This window comes from Halichoeres trimaculatus, unplaced genomic scaffold (assembly GCF_033239565.1).
Source record: "Halichoeres trimaculatus isolate MK-OKI-2021-1 unplaced genomic scaffold, fHalTri1.1 fHalTri1_scaffold_4, whole genome shotgun sequence".
NCBI classification, from domain to species: Eukaryota; Metazoa; Chordata; class Actinopteri; order Labriformes; family Labridae; genus Halichoeres; species Halichoeres trimaculatus.
In genome coordinates this window covers 38,592,504-38,615,419 of record NW_027437182.1, presented here as the reverse complement: position 1 = coordinate 38,615,419, position 22,916 = coordinate 38,592,504, and the positions used below count along the sequence as shown (strand labels likewise).

General features: G+C 43.0%; 1 protein-coding gene and 1 long non-coding RNA gene across 3 annotated transcripts in view; one reads left to right on the top strand and one right to left on the bottom strand.

The window, feature by feature from the left end:
• Positions 1-377: 377 nt before the first annotated feature.
• The window catches only part of usp24 (ubiquitin specific peptidase 24), a 117,074-nt gene continuing 94,535 nt past the window's right edge, over positions 378-22,916 (bottom strand). For both annotated transcript variants that reach the window (XM_074667358.1, XM_074667359.1), the window contains exons 59-66: positions 10,666-10,779; positions 10,527-10,592; positions 10,376-10,442; positions 7,694-7,772; positions 7,519-7,594; positions 4,276-4,362; positions 3,932-4,042; positions 378-2,336 (exon numbers count right to left, since the gene is read on the bottom strand). In XM_074667358.1, coding sequence (XP_074523459.1) covers positions 2,274-2,336; positions 3,932-4,042; positions 4,276-4,362; positions 7,519-7,594; positions 7,694-7,772; positions 10,376-10,442; positions 10,527-10,592; positions 10,666-10,779 — 663 coding nt within the window. In that variant the 3' untranslated portion in view covers positions 378-2,273. The remainder of the gene's footprint in view (positions 2,337-3,931; positions 4,043-4,275; positions 4,363-7,518; positions 7,595-7,693; positions 7,773-10,375; positions 10,443-10,526; positions 10,593-10,665; positions 10,780-22,916) is intronic.
• LOC141788530 (uncharacterized) lies at positions 14,744-16,640 on the top strand. Its single transcript, XR_012598142.1, has 3 exons — positions 14,744-14,858; positions 15,820-16,012; positions 16,510-16,640. It is a non-coding gene; the product is annotated as an uncharacterized LOC141788530 (long non-coding RNA).

Genomic DNA, 22,916 nt, shown 5'->3' with positions numbered 1-22,916 from the left:
CACACCAATCCGATCATCATTTGTCTGAAGTGATTGTTTTTTTTTTCGCGCGTGTCTTTTTTTTGGTTTTGGTTTTGTATATTCCCTCTGTAGAGGGTTTTATACGCCACTGAGATTTACCCCATTGTGTGTTACTTCCTAGTGTTCTTGTTCTTATTTTATTGAAAAAAAAAAGGTTAAATGTAAATATCACTGATAGTGTTGATATAAGATGGGTACTTCACACTTTTGGACTGCTTGCTGAATGTGGGATACAATTGTACATCTACAGATGGTCAAATGTGAGATATAACATGTATCATCATTGTTTGTGTGGACCTGGACTTTCACAATAAAAAAAGGATAAAAAAAAAAGAAAACAGTTTGCAAAGGTTGTGCATTCCAGTTTATTTTATATCAAATGTCCCCTTTAGTCAAACTCTGATGTACAAATTAAAACAGAGCTTCACATGCGGTACAGGATCCTGCAGGAGGCAGCAGGGAGTGGAAAAACTCAGAGACAGTAAAAACCCATACAGAGCCCCTCCATATCCCCTACAGCTCCCCAAATACCCCCCACCCCCACCATATACCCCCCACTTCCCACATGTTACAGTCTGATCCCTTTTCTTCTTAAGGAAGGAAGGGTTGTTTACAAACACTGGATGCAGTGTTTGTAAACAACACACACACACACACACACACACACACACACAAGTGCATGGATGAATTTCGGTGTTGCACAGAACATAAAAAAACACATGGTGGAGAGCATGAAATGACAACAGGGAGTACAACACAGGAGAGCAGTGTGTGTCTTTAGGTCTTATCTCACCTCAGACTCTGTGAACAGGCAGGCCTCAACAGAAAACTTTAGCATGTTTGCTTGTTCAGGTCCTCTTACTGTAAACATTTACCTGTCAAAGCTAAGATGCTAAATGCCAAGCTAACTGAGGCTGCAGTCTGTAGGGGGAGAGTAGCTAGATAGCATCAGACTGCAGAGAGAGCAGAGAAGCAGCATTTGACTGTGACCTTACACCCCCCTGCTCCTCTGTCCTAGCCCACAGCAGACATTTACTGAGGGGGATAAAGTCGTGGCACCATCCTACAGTGAGGCAGGAAACGGGAGGTTAAGGCACTTCAAGTTTCCCAATGAGAAGGGAGCGGTGGGGGGGCTTGGGTGGAGCTTTTGTATGTGTGTGTGTTTGTGTGTGTGTATATGTATGTGTGTCTAAGAGGCTAAACAGCAAAGAAAGGCAAACAGAAAGCAGATGAAGGATGGAGGTAACAGTGAGGAGAACCTGTCCATGAGTGAAACATTAACATAACTTCAAATCTTCTATCATAGTGTTTGGCGCTCTTTGTATGTGGTGCTTGTGTGCGTGTGTGTGTGTGTGTGTGTGTGTGTGTGTGTGTGTGTGCGTGTTGTAGCCTTGGCACCTGAAATAAAATGTGCTCCTTAGCTCCTCTCAGTCGGCACAGACTGCAGCCAATCTACCAAGGATCAGCTTTTTCTTGCATAAGGCGAGAACTGTTCTCTCCGTGGGCCAATCCATCCAGAGGAGAGAATGCAGAAAACAGAGGTGAAGAATGAGTAGGAGGAGCAGGAGGTGGAGGAAGAGGAGAGAAATGAGGCAGGAGGAGGACAAAGCTGTGATGATGGCACTGCTTGTCTCAGATCAGGGTCCAGTTTTATCCTGGTCCAGCCCTGTGCTATGTTTTCATGGCTATACTGAGGTCTGCAGGGTCAAAGGTCACAGGTGTCTGCATAAGTAGCACTAGAAATAATTGCTTAAAAAAAAGAATAGAAAAAGGAGGTCACCTGGGAGGCTCTAGGGAAAGCAGAGAGTGCCATACTGGGCCAGACAATAAAGCGCTATTTAACCCTGCCTCCTCTGAGTGGATGAGTGTGTGTGTGTCCAAGTTCCTGTACAGAGGTGTGTGTGCTCTCTGGAGCAGCTGTAACCCCTATCTATCTCTTTGTGCGGGCTGAGAACAATGTTAAAACCTGGAAGTCACACCTCTGTGAGCAGGTGTGTATAAAAACATGGTGGTCCTTCTTGCCACCCCTCTGAACTGAAGGAAGGTGGTCTTCTCTGCTCCTCTGCCTTGCCGCTCTCTTAAGAACTCATCATGGTTTATTCAAAGCCCCATAGAGACAGTGAGATTAAGTATTCTGACTGGTTTTAGCCGTGAGTTCTAAATGTTCTGACCAATCTGAGTGCAGCCCTTCCTGTCCACCGCACTGAGCCGAGCTGCCTCCTCTGCTGAGGGATGCTGCTGATAGGGCGGAGCTACGGGTCTACGTCTTCTAAGTCGCTCCTTGAGTCGCCGAGCATCATGGGAGACTCTGAGCCCTGGGAGAAAGAGAGAGATGTGTTTTATCATGTGTTCAGCAAGCACGGACAGGTGACAGCTAATCTGTGACTTCCTGTCAGACAAAGAGAACAGAGAGACACCATCACACAGCTCTGATCCCCTCTGAGTGCTGAACCATTTTCCAACTAACTGGTGCTAGTGTTAGTTGCAGGCCAGTTCCTGACTTACCACTGGTTCTTTGTATTACCACAGACAAAGAACTGGCTCCAGGTACTAAAAACTGGGACTTAGCAAGCACCAACTCTTTGCTGGCCAGAGCTAAGCCCTGACTGTATGGGGGCCAGGGGGCGGGGCAACAGTGACCATAGATCAGTAGTAAAAAAGGTCATTCTTAAAAAGGAAAGCTGCTGGTCTAGCCGTCCACTGTTTTGCTGGAGTTTACCCATTCCTCATTAAAATGGAGACAAAATTAAGGCACTAATCCCTTTCATCTCTGAAGATCAGTCTATACCTTGTTACCGTATTGCAGTGGCGAACCATGGCCCCAGCCACTGGGCCTTCAGTAGGACCATGGGACCACACGTGGCAATAAACAATCAAACAAAGAAATAAAAACAATAGCCAGAATCATGTGACATGAAAGTTTAGTATATTGATAGTTTTGTGGGATTAAAAATTTACCATGTGCCTGAACACTGCAACACCTAACACAACTTCAAACAATTTAAAAAATTAAGATATAAAATTGAAAAAAAAAAAACAGAGTTTCAAGTAATCCAGCAACCACACAGTCCTCTCCATTACTTTCTGTCATTTCTCTTCACGTTCTGCCAACTAGATCTTCTCTTTTCTCTTCACTCACTCACAGCTACAGTTGGGCGCTTATCCATCAAAGTGATACTCCAGGATGGAACAAGTTGGGTCCTATCACAAGGTTTAGGGCAGATATTACCCCTAGCAGTGTTTTTGTGCAGCAGAAGCCCAGAGCGCTCGCACCAAACACCCCCTCCCTGCTCCTCTGCACTCAGACGGGGCCATATTTTACTTGACCAAAAGCACAATTAAACGTACTTTACCGAAAAACATCTGATATCGGTCTGCATTCACGCTTTATTTAGAGAATTTTTAGTGCTAGACTTAACAGCCTTATGATATTTATCTTACTTACAACACGGAGGTCACTTTTGACTTGTGTTTTTGTGTTCACATTTCTCCCCTGCTTTATATTGCACACGGCAGAGATCCGCTCTGTTCACAGACACACTAACACTCACACGCACAGAGACGAACACACTCCGTGTAATAGACAGTCAGGAAAGATTATTGTAAAAACGAATCTCTGCCTGTTAGCAAGCTTTGCAGTGCCAACTTTGCTGCCATTTCCTGGCCCATGCGTCCCTGGCCAACGCCACCTCTTTCCAGAACAGCCACGTATGCAGTGACGTACCGACATTTTACTGTGACGCAATGACGTGGCCCCAGCTTGGCTCTACCGATTAAAAATCAAACCTGTCCTCAGAAAGAACATGACAAGAACCAACTAAGCAGTAGCACTAGTACCAGTATCAAACAAGCAATGGTGGAAAGGGGGTATCTGAGCACAGCAGCTGGTGGGGCTCTTGGTGTTTCCTACCTGTCTCAGACTGCAATCTGCGTTCTCATTTGCTGGGCTGCCGTCAGAGCCGTTACTGCTGCCCGACTGCTCCTTCTCGTTTAAAAGCGCTGTAGCATACGCCAGAGTGTCCTAAACACACACACATCAAGAGAAACATGAAAACATACCTGGTTCAAAAAACAAAACTTTATTCAAACTTTATTCTTTCTAAAGTTGTGTGTGTGTGTGTGTGTGTGTGTGTGTGTGTGTGTGTGTGTGTGTGTGTGTTGTGGTTGTGTTTTTGTGTGTGTGTGTGTGTGTGTGTGTGTGTGTGTGTGTGTGTGTGTGTGTGTGTGTGTGTGCGTGTGTGTGTGTGGACCTACCTGTGCAGAGATGGTCCTCTGGAAGGTCTTGTTGGTGGAGGTCTCATTGGAGACATTGCTCTGTGGAGTCCAGTAATGTTCAGTCATCTGAGGACAAACAGAAACGCACAGTGACCAACAGAACCTCAAAAAAATCAAACCTTTGCTTCACTGGAGGACTAGGATCAGCCCAGACCAAGACACTACCAAGATTAAGACCGAGACAGAACAAGTCAAGACCAAGACCTAGTCAATTAGAGATCAAGACCAAGACCAAAAGAAAAGAATAAAACAGTCTTGATTTGGAGTTGATACTCCAAAATCACCAAGCAGAGCTAACTTAACCTGGCTTTTCATTTTGTTGATAGACTCTCAAGCTTGAACAGACCACTGCAGAATAACTGCTGCATGTGGGTTGGAATGAACATTATCACAAACAGTTAAGCTAGTGTTTAAGCCAGTCTTTTTCAACCTTGGGGTCGCGACCCCATGTGGGGTCGCCTGGAATTTCCAGCAATTGATAAAAAAACAAACAAACAAAAAAAAACAAGATAAAAAAATACTAATATATTTTTTAATGATTGAATAGGCCCATATATTTCATTTAAATAAAAACACCACACATTTTCCTTTATAATAATAATTATTTTGCTAATAATAATACAAAAACAAGTTTAACCCTCTCGACTGGATGTTACATCGGAGATGAGATGCGCGCTCTCTACCACAGCACCTGACTTTGAAAACACAAATAAATGAACTCCCACCGAAAAAAATCTGATATCAGTCTGCATTCACACTTTATTTAGAGAATTTTCAGCGCTTTACTTTCACACAAAAACACAGCTAAATAAGGCTCTAGTTCTCATCGTGTCGTAAAACGGCGCTACCTCCGCTGCAGAGACACAGCTGGCTTGAGGGGCTCCCCGCTCAGTGTATCAATCAGCACACGCGGCGAGCCAGATGTAAACAAACGCAGGTAGTCTGCCAGGACGAAGAGACACGATGAGAACTAGAGCCTTATTTAGCGGTGTTTTTGTGTGAAAGTAACGCGCTGAAAATTCTCTAAATAAAGCGTGAATGCAGACAGATATCAGATTTTTTTGGTGGGAGTCCGTTTATTTGTGTTTTTGGTCAAGTAAAATATGGCCCCGTCTGAGTGCAGAAGAAACCGGCTGATGGGCAGGGAGGGGGTCTTTGGTGCAAGCGCTCTGGGCTTCTGCTGCACAAAAACAAAACACTGCTGTAGGGGTAATATCTGCCCTAGGCCTGCTGCAGCAGCTCTCTCGTCTTTGTCCGTTTCTTGTAATTTTTTTCGTCTCTTTTTCGTCATCTTTGTATTTGGAGTGGATCATCACTTTGTATGGTTCATTGTCGGTCACGGACACCAAACTTTTTGTGGCTTCGGCGATATTTTTGACTACTTTTCTCCTGTGTTTGTCTGGAGATCCTACATGTAACCATGGCTGCATTGTTTACATGTGAACTCAGCTGTTAGCAGCCTGTAGCATGCCAATGCTAACTAGTGTAGGGCTTGATGATTTCCCTCGAGCTGAGGAGGAGGAGGTGAGGACGACGTGCCGGTTCTCGGGTGTGAGCTGGGAGATGACAACGTGGACCTGTCCTTCCATCCATCGTTGTTGGGAACGTGGGATCTCGCTCCTGGGGATGGACGAGCTAGCCGTGCTAACCCAGCGGCATCGTGCTGTTCACGGACGTGGCTGACGGAGCTGACATCGGACGCCGGCGACACATCGGAGGAGCTTCGCCTGCTGTGAGCAGACAGGATCCAGGAGACAGAGGCTGAACAGACTGCTGGGGAGGCTCAGTCCTGGACCCTGTGGAGGTGGAGACTGGCTGGGCTGGAGAGTGGTGGACGAGTGGTGGACGGGAAGTCGTCATCTAATTTCTTATGGACCTTTTTGCACTTTCTATACTCTTTCTTACTTTTGTTTTCTTAAATGCTGCGGTGACTCCTGAATTTCCCCTCGGGGATAAATAAAGTATTTTCTATTCTATTCTATTCTATTCTATTCTATTCTATTCTATTCTGAACCTTGTGATAGGACCCAACTTGTTCTGTCCCGGAGTATCACTTTAAATATGGTGAGTTGAGAGAGACAGTCACCATACATAAAAGACACCAAAAATTTTGAAACTGAAACTGAAGCACTGTGGTTTATCTTTAAAATGTTCATTGTTGCTGGTTTAAGATGCTGCAGCTCTTTCATAATTAATTAATTAGTTATTTGTTCAGTATTAATTTGCAGTCTTGTAAATTTAAGCTCCACTGAATGTACATATCCTGACTAGGGGCATTAAAATTGTCAACCTAACTTTCCTGCCTCATCCATAATAGTATACATTATATAGCCTTAGTGTTTGTTAAAATTAAGGTTTATTAAAAAAAAATTAAATAATAAATAAATAAATTTCATATATATATATATATATATATATATATATATATATATATATATATATATATATAACTATTACATGAACAAAAACAATTTTCTAGCAAAAAAATCGTTTGTTTTGGGTGTCTGGGGTTGCTAGAAACTTGTGATGTAAAAATGGGGTCACAGCCCAAAAAAGCTTGGGAACCACTGGTTCAAGCTTTTAGCCCATGTTTGAGCTGGTGTGTAATCACACTGCTGTTGTGCTTTCTTCTGCTCTTCTGTCCTTTTTCTGTCTGACAGTTAGGCTCCAGTGTCCACCCCAAAAAAAATAAAAGCAGAAATTGATTTCAGATGAGAAAAACACAGATCACACTGGGAAAATGGGACTCAACTCTCTCCAGGTAAGGGTCAAACAGCTCCCCAAGCATGAAATGTGTCCCTCTCTCTCCAATTAAGTCGATGTGGATCACCCATCGGCACGTAATAATAATGATGTGCCATTATAGAGAGTTGTGCTATGGAAAGCCAGCAGTGTCCCTGGATATGGCAGGCTTTAAATCCCTCCAAGACGGACACGTCAGGCCGAGACCCAGTGAGACCAAAACAAGAACGAGACCAAAGACTGTGGAGGCCGTGACAAGACTGAGACCACGAAAAAGTGGTCTCAAGACTGGTTTCAAGACCATGACCAGTCTTGAGAACTACAAATCTACTCTGAACCACAACAGCATCTGAACCATATGAGGCTTTGAACCATCAGAGACTAGGTCTGGGTCTGGACATAATGCTAATCTGTGTTTTATGGCCAGTCTCTCATTGAGGTGAGGAACCTGGTCCCTGAGATGAACCAGGAGACACCTGCCTTTTTCTGCAGCCACTGAACAGCCCAGCTCCAGTGTCCAGACAGGTCCTTGAAGTAATCTTTTGCTGGAGCACACCTAGAAAGGGAAGGAGAACAAGATGTCATAAATTATGAGCCAGAGAAATGATGAGAAAGTGCAGAACAAAGACTGCTGTCCTCCTCGAGAGGAACTCACTTCTGAGCCAGAGTCACCAGGAACTTCACACACTGGTAGCAGCGCCTGCTGTCCACGTTGTTGCTTTGATGCATTAGCCCTGAGAGGAAAGAACAGAACATCATATTTTCAAACTTTAATATTACACTGCTCAAAACAATCGAGGGAACACTTAAACAACACAGTGCAACTCCAAGTCAATCACACTTATGTAAAATCAAACTGTCCAATTAGGAAGCTAAAATGATTGACAATCATTTGCACATGTTGTTGACCCCCAATGAAGGACTGGTTCTGCAGGTGGTGACCACAGACCACTTCTCAGTTCCTGAGCTTTCTGGCTGATGTTTTGGTCACTTTTGAATGCAGGGGGGGCTTTCACTCCAGTGGTAGCATGAGACGGAGTCGACAACCCACACAAGTGGCTCAGGTAGTGCAGCTCATCCAGTATGGCACATCAATGCGAGCTGGGGCAAGAAGGTTTGCTGTGTCTGTCAGCGTAGCGTCCAGAGCATGGAGGCGCAACCAGGAGACAGGCCAGTACATCAGGAGACGTAAAGGAGGCCGTAGGAGGGCAACGACCCAGCAGCAAGACCACTACCTCTTCCTTTGTGCAAGGAGGAACAGGAAGAGCACTGCCAGAGCCCTGCAAAATGACCTACAGCTGGCCACAAATGTGCATGTGTCTGTTCAAAGGGTCAGAAACAGACTCCACAAGGGTGGTATGTAGGCCCAATGTCCACAGGTGGGGATTGTGCTTGCAGTCCAGCACTGCAGGACATTTGGCATTTGCCAGAGAACACCAAGATTGGCAAATTCGCCACTGGCGCCCTGTGCTCTTCACAGATGAAAACAGGTTCACACAGACGTGACAGAGTCTGGAGACGCCGAGTAGAATGTTCTGCTGCCTGCAACATCCTCCAGCATGACCGGTTTGACAGTGGGACAGTAATGGTGTGGGGTGGCATTTCTTTGGGGGGCTGCACATCCCTCCATGTGCTTGCCAGAGGTAGCCTGACTGCCATTAGGTACCGAGATGAGATCCTCAGACCCCATGGTCTCACAAGGGGTGCTGGTGCGGTTGGCCCTGGGCTCCTCCTAATGCAAGACATTGCTAGAATTCATGTGGCTGGAGTGTGTCAGCAGTTCCTGCAAGACGAAGGCATGCTATGGACTGGCCCGCCCGTTCCCCAGACCTGAATCCAACTGAGCACATCTGGGACATCATGTCTCGCTCCATCCACCAACCCCACGTTGCACCACAGACTGTTCAGGGGTTGGCAGATGCTTTAGTCCAGAACAGGGAGGAGATCCCTCAGGAGACCATCTGCCACCTCATCAGAAGCATGCCCAGGCGCTGTAGGGAGGTCATACAGGCACATGAAGGCCACGCACACACTACTGAGCCTCATTTTGACTTGTTTTAAGGACATAACATCAAAGCTGGATCAGCTTATAGTGTGTTTTCCCACTTTAATTTTGAGTGCGACTCCAAATCCAGACCTCTGTGGGTTCACAAATTTGATTTCCATTGATCATTTTTGTGTGATTTTGTTGTCAGCACATTCAGCTATGTAAAAAACAAAGTATTAAATAAGAATATTTCATTAATTCAGATCCAGGGTGTGTTATTTTAGTGTTCCCTTTATTTTTTGAGCGGTGTATTTCAGAGACTGCTGTGAAGGACATCAATGCTGTGTTTTCAGGCCAGCGAGGGCAGGAACCTTGAGGCCCTGTTAAAACATTCCCCACAAAAGTGTTCCCGATGCCCACCACTATCAGTCTGCATTTCAACCACGGGCCCAAGATTAAGCTAAACGGGACAAAGATGTAAAGAGAATAAAAAATCAGGCAACAGCAAAACACAACAAATCCAGTAGAGGGTAGTAACACAATACGCTTGTGCCTTTCAGCAAAAAACAACACCATAGAAGACAGACAAGCTGCCATCACTGCTGTGTAGCAGTGCTGTTAGCCTGTTAGCATGGGGCCTGTGATGGGGCATTATTTCACTGCAGATGGATTTGTTGATTCTTGAAGAAGACCAGCTGTCTGCCAAAGCTGTCTAAAGCCGGTCCAAGCTGTAAAGCCCTGAACAGCTCAGAGTCAGGGAACAGCGGACTGAGTGTTTCCCCATCTCTAAAGCCATGTTTGAGCTTCAAAAGGAACCTGCTGACTGAGAACTTTGAGCGAGATGCCCCTTCTCAAACAGCTTTGGATCATCATTAAATCCTGATCTGATGAGCAGATTATGACACATATATATACGAATATCAGACTAAAGCAGGATGACTTCCCCAGGACTTCTTCTGTGTCTGAGCAGCTGAAGTAAACTGCATATACACTGACACGTTCAGCCGAAGGTCTCCAGTTTACAGATCACTCTTTAAGCTGGAACACCAGGAGTTGACAGAGACACATTCACACTACCAGGCTAAAAAAAAAATCATTGTTTAGGCAGGAACTCAACCAAGTCTGTCACAGCTGGGGGTCATCTTATGTGAATGGGATCGAGGAAGGACTAAAAACTTCACGTTACACCAATCATAGATGTTGAGCTTCCCAGCTTCACCCTCTGAAGTCCCTGGACCTCTGGAAAGTTCTATCCCAATACAGGGCTGTTTTCAGGGGATAACTGATCCCTAGAACTAAATTTATACCCTTTTTCCTTTGGATGAAAAACAGCTTCAGACTGGGACGTACCTAAGAGGCCTTTATCTGACTCAAAGGCATACTTGAGTCTCTGAGTCTGCAGAGGATCCTCCATTACCTGAGGACACAGAGTTCAGCAATGTAAGAGAAAGTGGTTCAAACTAGTTTTAAGATGATCAGGTAATCTGATGTCATCACTCACCAGCAGCTCCTGCAGCATTTGAAAAATGTTCTTCAACTCATGTGGAGGAGCAGTCTCTAGCTGGGTCTGTGACAGAGAAAACAAAACTGTTACAGAGCAGGTGTGTGTGTGTGAGTGTGAGAGAGAGAGAGAGTTTTACCTTTAGCAGCTGCAGCACACCAAGCGAGAAGGGTTCATTGCAGAAGGAGACATAGGTGACCATCTCTATGAGCACAGACAGGGGGCCAGACAGTTCCCGCATTGCAAACATCACCTGGATTTAACACACACACACACACACACACACACACACACACACACACACACACACACACACACACACACACACACACACACACACACACACACAAAGAAATATTTATTTGACAGAGTCGAGGGTTGAGTGGCAGGAGTTGGTACGTGTCATTTTGACTATCTTCTAGGTCACTGTAAACTACATGTGGACTGTTCATAGGCTGCAGGTCTAAAGCTGTAGCTCTGTACATTCAATTCTGCAGAAAGTCAACAACAACTGAAAATGAGAAAGTTCATAAACCACATCAGATCCAGATTAAAGTGATTAAACAGTTCTGAAAAGGTAAAAACAGTTCCAAATGCAGGATCAAAAATATGTGGGTATAAAAATGTTGTATTTCAGGTCAAAATTGTCTTTTTCTAACTTTATTTTTAATTTGAGAGTTTCATTGCTTTACAAATTAAACACAACATAAACAAAGTACAGAACATTCGGGACACCTAGCTCCAAATATAGCATTTATTTAGCAAACAAAATATTTTTTCTGTCCATAAGGGTTATTTATAGCAGTATTTGGGTATTAAGACAGAGAGGAGATATACGATTGCCAATCCTGTATGAGACTTCCTCTAGTTCACATGTAAGACAATGCAGTCCACAAAGGGGATTGAAAAAGGTGCATAGCTATACAAAGTCACAAGGCACAAACAAGACAAAGCCAGCAAATACCAAAAAGATTTCGGATGATGATATCCAAGGAGGAGTTTCCAATGACACTACAGAACACCATTCGTCCTAAGGCACTACTTGACTTCAAACATTTGACACCTACTTTAGAGTGAAAAAGGAGAGATAAAATTAATAAATAATATGAAATTTAATTGAAAAAAATGGGAACCTTGTTTTTTAAAAGCTCTATCCAATTTTGTTTACATGAAGTATCCATTTAGACCAGCCATCATATGATTATGGTGTCTCCAATAGTACCCAGCTTCAGTTCTCCTGCTCTGTAAATATGTTCATCTTGGTGTATTGAAAAACCTAATGACATTTTTCTAAACAAATTCTCTACAATGCCTTGAATTGGCAGTGGTGGAGTTTATTTGCTACATGTTAAGCCACTCGTCTGCTGTAAGCGTTAAATTTGCTTCCTTCTCCTAGATGATTTTAATGTATGATGTAGATAACTTTTTGTAAGATTGCAGGCATAGATAAATCCTGGAGACCACTTTCTTATAGAATTGACCTTTATCTGCATCCCCCCCCCCCCCCCCCCCCCCCCTCTTTTCTCTGATGTTTTTACGTTTCTATCAAAATGGTGCCTGAGCTGTACATATCTATTAAAGTCCCCTTTGCCCAATTCATACTTCTCCCGTAGTTGCTGGAAACTTACCAAGCCACTGTCAGATGAAATTACACAGAATGATGTAATGCCTTTTTGGGTAATTTCTTTGAATGTGGAATCCAGTTGTGCTGGTTTTAAGTCCCTAGCATGTTCAACCCATCTTAATAACCGTACTTTCCTCTCTAGGTGCGCATCACAGACCTCCTTGAACCTTACATTAAGAAGAACTTTTATGAGGGCACTTAAGCTATTTGAGTTTTTGGTCCTGAGGCCTTTATCACCTATCAGAGACTGAAGAGGGATATCAAGTTAGCTCATTTCTAGTTTTTTCAATTTTGCATTGTAACCCTCATCACACTAGTAGACAGCATACTGCACTTGTGCTGCTTTGTAGTTGCTCCCCAAACATGGAAGCAACATCCCTCTGTCATCTTTTACCAATTGTAATGTTTTACTGTGCACCCCTGGTTTCTTGTTCTGCCACACAAACCTAGAGATAGTCCGATTCCACTCATTAAACTGTTTAGTTGGTATTTTCACAGGTAAGGATTGGGAAAAGGAATAACAGTTGAGGAAGAATAATCATCTTTACAGTCTCTATTATACAAATTAATCGTCAGAGGGGCCCATCTTTCCAAATTATTTTTAACTTTGTGATAATACTATAGTTCGTATCATATATCTCATTTAAAGTCTTCGGAATATTAACACCTAAATATCTCTTTGTTTTAGTTTTACATTTAAATTTAAACATTCTGAGCAAGTCTTTTGGAGGAGAGTAATTAAAAGTAAGGGTCTGGGTTTTCTCTACATTTAATTCATATCCCAAATAGAGACCAAATTGATCGAGGCAGGACATAAGTTTGGGCAAACTGGTATCTGGATCAGACAAGGTCACCAAGATGTCATCAGCATACAAACTCTTGCCTTCAATACAATTCTTGTAATTTTTGGGTCTTCTCTGATTTTTTGAGCAAGTGACTCTAAAGCAAATAAAGTGGGACTCAGAGGACAGCCCTGCTGGCATTCACATTCCAGGGTGATTGTGTCTGAGAGACCACCGTTTATTTTGATCCGGGCTACTGGCGAACTGTATATGGATTTAAGTCAATTTATAATCATATCATCTAAGCTGAAGCGCTGTAAGTAACAAGTATAGGAACTCCCACTGTACAGAATCAAAAGCTTTTTCTGCATCAAAGCTAATTGCTAAAGACTTCATGTTACTTCTACTCATAAGGTCCATAAGGTGTATTGCTCGCCTTGTATTGTCTTGTGTGTGTCTGTTTGTGATAAACTCTGTCTGGTCTGTGTTAATCAGGTCTGGGACAATGTTTTCTAGTCTGATAACAATTATTGATGTGAAGATTTTATTATCTATGTTAAAAACTGATATAGGCCCAAATGAGCTGCACTCCGTCCTGTCTTTACTCTGTTTTGGAATAAGAGATATAGCTTGATTTCAGGATGGTGGAGTTTCACCCCTTTTAAGCACATGATTAAAACATTTTAACAACATTGGCATCAGGTAGTCCCTAAAGATCTTATACCACTCTGCAGGCAGTCCATCTCCTCTAGGTGCCTTACTAGCTTTCTGTTTTGAAATGGCTTTAGAACTTCCAGCTTAGCAACTAATGGAGTGAGACACGTCTTTGGGAGCTCCTGCAAAACTCTCTTAAAAGAACTTTAAGGCACTTTAACGGACTTTCGGTCTTTATTGTGTGTCTCCACAGACTTGTTGTGACTGCGTTACACGTCAAAATACCTCCAAAAGAAAAAAATTTGAACAATCCGGAAACTACGCTAGTGAGGCCTACTCCCCTGGCAACATCCCCGCTTCATAGTATGGCGACTACACCGCGAAGTTCGGCTGCAAGACCACCATCTCCACAGGGAGCTACTGCCATCCAAAGCATGACTTCACTCAAAATAAAGTGGATAAACTTTCAGCCCAACTTGTCACTCTTGACAGTAGATGTGAGGAACACTAATTGCATGTGCCAACTGCGGTGGCAGCTAGTTCGAGCAGCTTGTGTTTGTACTAAAGAATGCAAGTGAAATTGCGTTTTATTTCTCAAGATGTGCATGTTTAAGTACCCAAGAGATGTACTGCTTCGGCTGTGACACACTTCGGCTGGTATTAAGCATTGGATCCCGCTGGAGATAAATAAACCTTTCCGCGGATGCCGAGCAGGAGCCAAGCTGAAGGCACGGAGGTGGCGGTACAAACCATTCATACCATCAGTTATTATGGGGAACGTAAACTCTCTACCAAATAAGATCGAGGAGTTGGAGGGATTGGTTAAGACTGACAGAGTTTACCGTGAGTGCTGCCTATACTTTTTGACGGAGACTTGGCTAGCGGATAGCGTCGCCCATTCGCTTGTCAATGTAACCGGCTTCACAATGATACGGGCGGACAGAGATGCGGAGACGTGTGGTAAAACAAAGGGCAGTGGACTTGCCTTGTTGGTGAACAACAGGTGGTGTCATCCCGATCACGTAACCATGAAGACAAAGACCTGTTGTCGTGATGTGGAGCTCCTGTTGGTTACTTTAAGACCATACTATCTGCCTCGGGAGTTCTTGCAAGTCGCCGCCATTGTTGTTTACATCCCACCACAAGCAGAGGTTACAATCATAGATATATATAAAGGCTAGATGGCTCATGGGACTTTCGCCGGCGTCGTCACTGGTCGGCCATCTTACCTAGGGGGACTTCTCCGGAGCGCTCTACAGTAGTGGATGGAAGGTGAGCGACTTACACAAACAAAATACACTTAACTTGCTGAATTCTTGACAGATTTGCAAACAGTTTGGTTTATTACAAATCTTATTAGCGTGGCTATGATTCAAGCCGCGCAGACCTGTTGAAATTGCCGTTTTCTTTTCGAAAATCGTTGCACAGTTGTGTGTTTGTTACAGCTATTTGCAGGGCTGCAATCTGTGAGTTTCAATTATTGTACGGGTTTCTGTGAGACCAATAATAATTTATTGACAACAACATATTTTGTCTTAATGACAATTTGTGTGGATGCAGTTGGGTATTAGCTAGCAAAGAAACAAGACGTTGTGAATGAGCCGTATGAGCCACTTGGACTATTACAAAGTAACCTGACTTAATTCTATACACGTGGGAAAGGCATTACTCATTCCTTTTAACATGATTATGTTAATGTTAATTATGATATTTTAACACGACAAGCTGTTTCATTAGTGAAATATATCCTAGATTTAGATTCATTGTGATACAGTAACTGGCTGGCTTTCTGTTTGCAAAAATACCCCCCTAGAGTGCAAGATGGCACACTTTTGTGCAGCATATAGATGCTCAAACAAATGTTCCTTCAAAACCAGAGCCCGTGGAATCACCTTTCACAAGAAATGACATGAGGGACATATTTAGGATAATTGTTGCTAACTTAGTGCATTTGTACTTGTATAACACAAGTTATTTTGACCCTAACGTTTTAGAAATGTTTCTACCATTTGTTTACATAATAATCATTGAATATTTCTTTTTCACATTTCTTTTAACATGTTACTGTTATTTAGGTTTTCATAATGGCATTCAAGCATAGGCTACATGAATTACCCCAACAATATCATAATTTAGCTCTGTATTTTTGTTCTTAACATTAATGTTAAAAGTAAGAAGGGTGTAAAATGTTGTCAATAATTTATATATCTTGGTATCTTCTCATGTTTTTAAGATTTCCCCAAAACGCAGAGAAGAGGAGACAATGGGAACTTGCTCTAAGAAGGAACGGTTTTGTTGCATCAAAAAACTGCAAACTGTGCAGCGAACATTTCAGGAGTGAGGATTTTGACAGGACAGGGCAGACTGTCAGGCTTAAGGCTGTTGTTGTGCCAACCATTTTCAACTGCCCTGCTCATCTCCAAAGGGTATGTGTGTCATTGGCCAACAAGATTATGTGATATACGTGTTGCCATGATTTTTGCAAGTTTAGGAATACATAAAGTGTTGTGCATTAAGGACATTTTAATATGTAACTGTATATTTTAGCCGGTAGCAACAAGAAGCACTGCTGCCTCTAGAAGGTGGTAATCTGTGTAAAAGGATTGAGAACCACAGGCTGTCACTTGCTCATGTCACTCATATACTTTTATGAATAAGCATGTGCAAACTACAACAAGGTGTAGGGAACCTGTACAATCAAAACTGACATTTTTGTCGAGAGACCCAAAACATAATTTCACCTTTAGCCAAGACAATCTATTTAAATCAATATATTAAAAGAACACTGATTTGGGTTTTATTTTGTAGATTTAAAGAACATAACTTTGTATTGAACACAGCACTGACAGGTGAACATAAATTGTTAAAAAGTTACTGTTAGTACTGTCCTCATTATTATTATCATATTTTTCCAAAACCCCAGACAGCCACTGGAGAGAGGAGAAAGAGCCTGAAGAGGAAGGCCCCTGACCACATGTATGCATTGTCTTCCTGCCCCAAGGCTATAAAGACCAAACTCGATGCAGCCTTGGCAATAGTGTGGAAACTGCAGCGGGAAAAGAGCAATGCCTTGGTGAGGGAGAGGAGGGCAAAGAAAAACAGTTGAATTGTTTTGTAATTGTGCACACCTGTTAATAAAAGAAACGTTGATGTCATGTTACTGAATGTGTTTATTTAAAATGTATAATAAAATATATGTAGGGGAGAACAGGTAAGATGAATGAACCATCCTCTTGATCTTTAAAACTTAACACATGAGTTGTCACGAGTTGTCAAGAGACCCTAGAATAAGAACACAAACATTATTTCCAACTGGCTGTGGAATTCTTTGACTTATGTGGTATAACTATTTTTATGCTAAAGCAAATGGACCCAGGTCTAAACTTATACATTAAGCATGTTAGTGATATGCAACGTATAGAACTATGTGAATCATTTAGCAAAAGATCATTTGAATCATTAAATGAATTAGGTTTTATCAAAATGACGGTCATGGGGCAAGATGAACCAAAAGCCTTGGGGTAAATTGAACCAATATGAATCACATGTAATGTCCATACATTATTTCTTCAGTTTAAGTTTAAAATATCATGTGGGTCGACTTACCCCTTTATATTTCATATATGTATTAATTAGAAAAATAAAATATCAAACTATTAAATGTTTAACATAAACACTGACGATTTAATTTCACTGTGTGTATGTGTACAGCTATGGCAGGTAGTGCTCTACTATCTACTTTTTAATTTGATATTAAAGTCCATGGTTATAATCATCCATAAATATGCAGTAGCATAACTACATCTCTGACGTTTAAAACAAATCAAACCGTTTAAAAATTGGATGAAAATTGAGCAAGTTATATTTAATTAAATAGTACATGCTCCATGAGCCAGCAGCCCCAAGGTAAGATGGCCGCCGCGTAGCGACGTCAGCCCTCATTGGCTCACAGCGTCTGTGAGCTATCTAGCCTTTATATATATCTATGGCTACAATCACGTGTGACGTCATCCAGGAAGCTGTCACAGGAATTGAGTCACTACACTCGGACACATTGATTTTAATATCGGGGGACTTTAATCATGCTGACGTATCCTCTCATTTAGGAGGTTTTACTCAGTATGTAGACAGTCCAACAAGGCATAGCAATATATTAGATCTGTGTTATGCTAACCTGAAGGATGCCTACAGTGCAGTGGCTATGCCTCCCCTTGGCAAGTCCAACCACAATTTGATTCACCTAAGACCATCATATACACCATGTGTGAAGAGACTGCCCATTACAAGTAGATCTGTCAGAAAATGGACCCTAGAGTCTACCGAAGCTCTGAGAGACTGTTTTGCATCTACCGACTGGAATATACTTATGGGCTCTGGAGGGGACAATTGTGACCTCAGTAGAGTTGTGGACTGTGTCACAGACTACATTAAGTTCTGCACAGATGTGGTGGTGCCCGTAAAGAACGTCCGCTGCTTTCCTAACAATAAACCCTGGATTACGAGGGATTTAAAACAGGTTTTGAACAAGAAGAAGGAGGAGGCAATTAGGAGTGGCGATCGGGACAGGCTTAGAATTGCTCAGAGAGAGGGAAAGAGGAGTACAAGGAGGGCAAGGAAAGCCTATAAAGAAAGACCAGAGAGGAAATTACAGAACAGCAGCACACGAGAAGTGTGGAGGGGCATGAGGACCATCACAGGCTTCAAGGAGAAGGGAAAGGCGGCACCTGGAAATGCCGACATGGCGAATGAATTCAATTGTTTCCACAACAGGTTTGACTCCGCCCCTTCTACATGTACACCCAGCGGCTACTCCACATCCACTGCTGCTGCCTCCTGCCCTGCTTCACCCAGCGGCTACTCCACCTCTGCTGCTGCCTCCTGCTCTGCACTGTCCAGCGGCTTCTCCACCTCTGCTGCTGCTGCCTCCTGCCCTGCTCCACCCAGCGGCTACTCCACCTCTGCTGCTGCCTCCTGCTCTGCACTGTCCAGTGGCTACTCCACCTCTGCTGCTGCTGCCTCCTGCCCTGCTCCACCCAGCGGCTACTCCACCTCTGCTGCTGCCTCCTGCTCTGCACTGTCCAGTGGCTACTCCACCTCTGCTGCTGCTGCCTCCTGCCCTGCTCCACCCAGCGGCTACTCCCCCTTTGCTGCTGCCTCCTGCTCTGCACTGTCCAGCGGCTACTCCACATCCGCTGCTGCTGCCTCCTGCCCTGCTCCACCCAGCGGCTACTCCACCTCTGCTGCTGCTGCCTCCTGTCCTGCTCTCCTGTGCTTCTGAGCTGGCAGTGCCTCTTTAAACCATCTTCAACCGTAGTCTTCAAACTGACTTTTGGTGAATGCTGGTGGGAACCAGCTCTGAATAGAATGGAATAGAAGATTTTATTGTCCATTTGTTTAGAACACAGTGAAAAATTGCCTTTGGCATCATGATCGCCAGCCACAACAACAGTAAAACACAACAGTAAAGCTTACAACACTAAAAACACACAACAAGTCCATAAACAAAATAAATAATCCACTACGCATATAGGTTACCTGAGACAGAGCTCATAGTTCATTCAAAATTGTTTGGTTTAAAATGTTCACTGCAGAGGGCACAAATTACCTTTTTTATGCTGCTCTCCTAACTAGAGGAACTCTGAGCCTCCTTCCTGATGGCATCAAAACAAACAAAAACACAGGATTGAGGTGGTGGGTGGTGTCAGTGTAGATCAGAAGAGCTTTTTTTGTTATGGAATGGTTGTTTATGTCCGGAAGCTGTATCTGCTCATCCCCTATTTTTGGACTGGCTTGGCTTACTACCCAGGTCAGCTTGTTCCTGTGTCTGACTGAGAGGTTCCCATACCAGGAAATGATGTTATAGGACAGAACACTCTCAGTGAGTGACTGGCAGACCATGGCCAGAGTTTGCTTACTGGCATTAAAGCTCTTTAATAGCCTGAGGAGATGGAGTTGCTGTCTTGCTTTTTTGTAAATGCTATCGCCATTTTCCTGGAAAGTGAGGTTATTATCAATGATTGTGTCAAGATATTTAAACTCAGTGACCTGCTCCACCTCCTCCCTTCCAAGCTTCCAGGCCTGAAGATGGACCCTGTGCCTTCTGCATCAATTCTCCCTCCCAAACACATCTCCTTAGTTTTGTTGATACTGAGGTCAAGAAAACTCTCCACAAATCAGCTGGTGATTTGGTTGATGCACTGAGAGTAGGGACAGCAAGCATGGAGGCCAGCAATCAGGACCATATCATACACATATTTAATGAGGGAGAGGTTTTTGCTGTTATGCTGCAGCTCATTTGTGTAAGAGAGAATAGGAAGGGTGATAATATGCAACCCTGGGGAACGCCGGTGTTTAAGACAAGAGAAGGTGTTTTTAACACACACGCGCTGGGTTCTCTCTCTCAAAAACTCCCTGATCAACAAAATGAGGTTGCTGCTGACATTCAGGTCACATAAGCGTCTCAGGAGAATGTGGGGCTGAACCGTACTAAAAGTGGAGGAAAAATCCATAAAAAGTAAACAACATGATTTAGTCGTACTGTCTAGATCAGGGGTCTCAAAAATAACTCATTTTGGAAGTGTTGTAAACGCAGCGAGCTGGGACGAATGTCCGCGCGTGCCCAATAGAAATGAGGCAGCCAGCCAGGAGTGGAAGAAAACGCTCCATGGCAACGCTGCTGTAACTTTCACTCATTGAGAAATGTTTCTTTGCTTGAAAGAGAAACAAATGTCCCGCCCTCGAGAGCCATATACACCACTGTGATTGGTAGGTTTGTTCAGCTCCACAGAAAACACTGTACAGTGCCGTTCATATCAAACTCACAGGCCGCACTAAAATGAAACTTTAATAATAAGGCGGGGGCCACAAACTATCGGCCCGCGGGACGCATATGGCCCCCGGGCCGCGAGTCTAAGGGTGTTTTCACACCTACAGTGTTAGGTCGACCCAAATTTAGATCGACCTATATTTGGTCCCCTTTGGGTTGGTGTGAAACCAAAATCGGACTCTGGTGCGCACCAAACTGGTGCGGCCAGAGGAGGTGATCTCGGTGCGGCTCTGGACGCACTCTGGTGCGCACCAGCTGTGGTGTGAAAGCAGCCGCACTCAGGTGCGATGCAACTGTCAGGCGAACTCGGCGAGTTTGACATTAGAGGGCTCCCGTGGAGTTTTGTTTGTGATGCAGGACAGCTGCGCACTCCAACATCCTTAACTATACTTATATACTCATCTAAAAAGCAGGGCTCTCCCCTGACTCCTCACGTCAAAAACACATCGTTTTATATGGCCTATCATATAACAGGCATTGATTACCTTGTCGGTCGTCTGTATCTGCGTCTGATGAGGATCTCACGGTACATAGTAAGAATTATTTTTTCTGAATTTCCCCTTGGGAATAAAAAAAAAAAGTATTTTCTATTTTATTCTACTCTATTAATCTTCGCCTTCTCCGGAATCGGGCAGATATTTCCATTCGGCGTCTCCAGTGCATCTGTATGCCTTTTTCAAGCCGCAGCTGCGCTTCATTTTCAAACACTTTCGTTTGCAGATGGTTATACACACAAACAATATAGAAATGAATTTTAAGCACTATAAAAACTCGGCGTAGGCCTATTTGACTCTCCATCATCTCTGATTTAAGCAAACAGTTCTCTCGGCGCTTCCAGCTTCCAACTGAAAGTACGCTACACGCGCTCTAGCCGTTGTCGTCATGGAAACATGACGTTCTCAAAATACTGCGGCATTTGGTCCCGAGTGACAAAATGCAGATGTGAAAGGAACCGCACAAACTGCAAAATGGCAACAAAGTACCAATATGACATTCCAAGCCGCACCAGGGTGCGCACTATCAGGTGTGAAAACACCCTAAGACCCCTGGTCTAGATTAGAGCCCGACTGATTAATCAGGTGGGCCGATTGATCGGGCTGATTATAACCTGTCACTGATTAGTCAACATTAGCCAAAATGTAGCCGATTGTAAACATTTTTGCTCCGCGGTGATTCTGTTGCTCCTGCTCCTGTGTGTTAATTAATATAAGGCTACCACACAGCGTCTCACTTCATAATGCCATGCAGGATTAACCTGGGCTTATAAGTTCACAAGTTATTGTCTTCGTTGAAATAATTTTTGAAAATGTTTCTATGTGTTTAGTTGTAATTGTATTTATTACATGTTCTGAAAGGAGCTACATTGTTACTTAAAATCTAGTTTAGTCCCATGCATTAAATGGAAGATGGAACTTTTCAATAGCTAGTAATAATTTGTGTTCATATACAGTATTTATCCCATGTATATCAATGGATTTATTGTATCAGGATATCGGCTTCTTTTTGCCCTCAGTATCAGTATTGGTATCTGCCCCAAAAATCCCACATCGGTCGGGCTCTAGTCTAGATGATAAGATACTTAATTCAGGAGGGTTAGATTGGCATCTACCACATTTCGACTGGCTCTATAGGCAAACTCCATGGGATCCATGTGCTTTGCTGTTTGCAGTGTGAGTTCCCTGCTCACTAGACCCTCCATACATTTGCCTGATAAGGAAGTGAGGGCAATAGGTCTGAAATCATTAAGTGATCGTGCATAAGCAGTTTTGGACACAAGGACAATAGTTGCCAATTTCCAGGCTTGAGGGACAAAACTAATATTGAGGAACATCTGAAACAATCTGGTGAATAATGGTCGTAACTGGATAGCACATTCTTGAAGAACCATTCCCTTTAGCCCATCTGGCCTATGGGCTTTGTGATATTTGACCTGCTGGATTGTGACCACATCCTGTTCTTTTATAGTGACAGGGGCAGGTGTCATCCCTACGCAAACTAGAGCCCGACCGATATGGGATTTTTGGGGCCAATGCTGATACCGATACTGAGGGCAAAAAAAAAGCCGATATCCGATACATCAGCCGATATCTGGTATATCGATCAATATCTGATTTAACGGCTGAAATATATAATAAATTCATTGATATACACAGGATATATATTGTATATAAACACAAATTATTATGAAATACCCATATGATTCAAGACAGAGACAGAACACTATTAAATTAAAACAAGGAACTTTAATTATAAAACTGTCAACATAAGAACTGTAGTTTAAACCAATGATAAATAAGAACAAGCTGTAAACACAATAATAAATAAATAAGTCAAACTTTAAACACAGTAAGTAGAAAGAAAGTCAAACTGTAAACACGCAATGATAAATAAAGAAGTCAAACTTTGAACACAATAATGAATTAAAAAAAAAAAGTCAAACTGTAAACACACAATGATAAATAGGAAAAATTAAACTGTAAACACACAATGATAAGTAAGGCAAT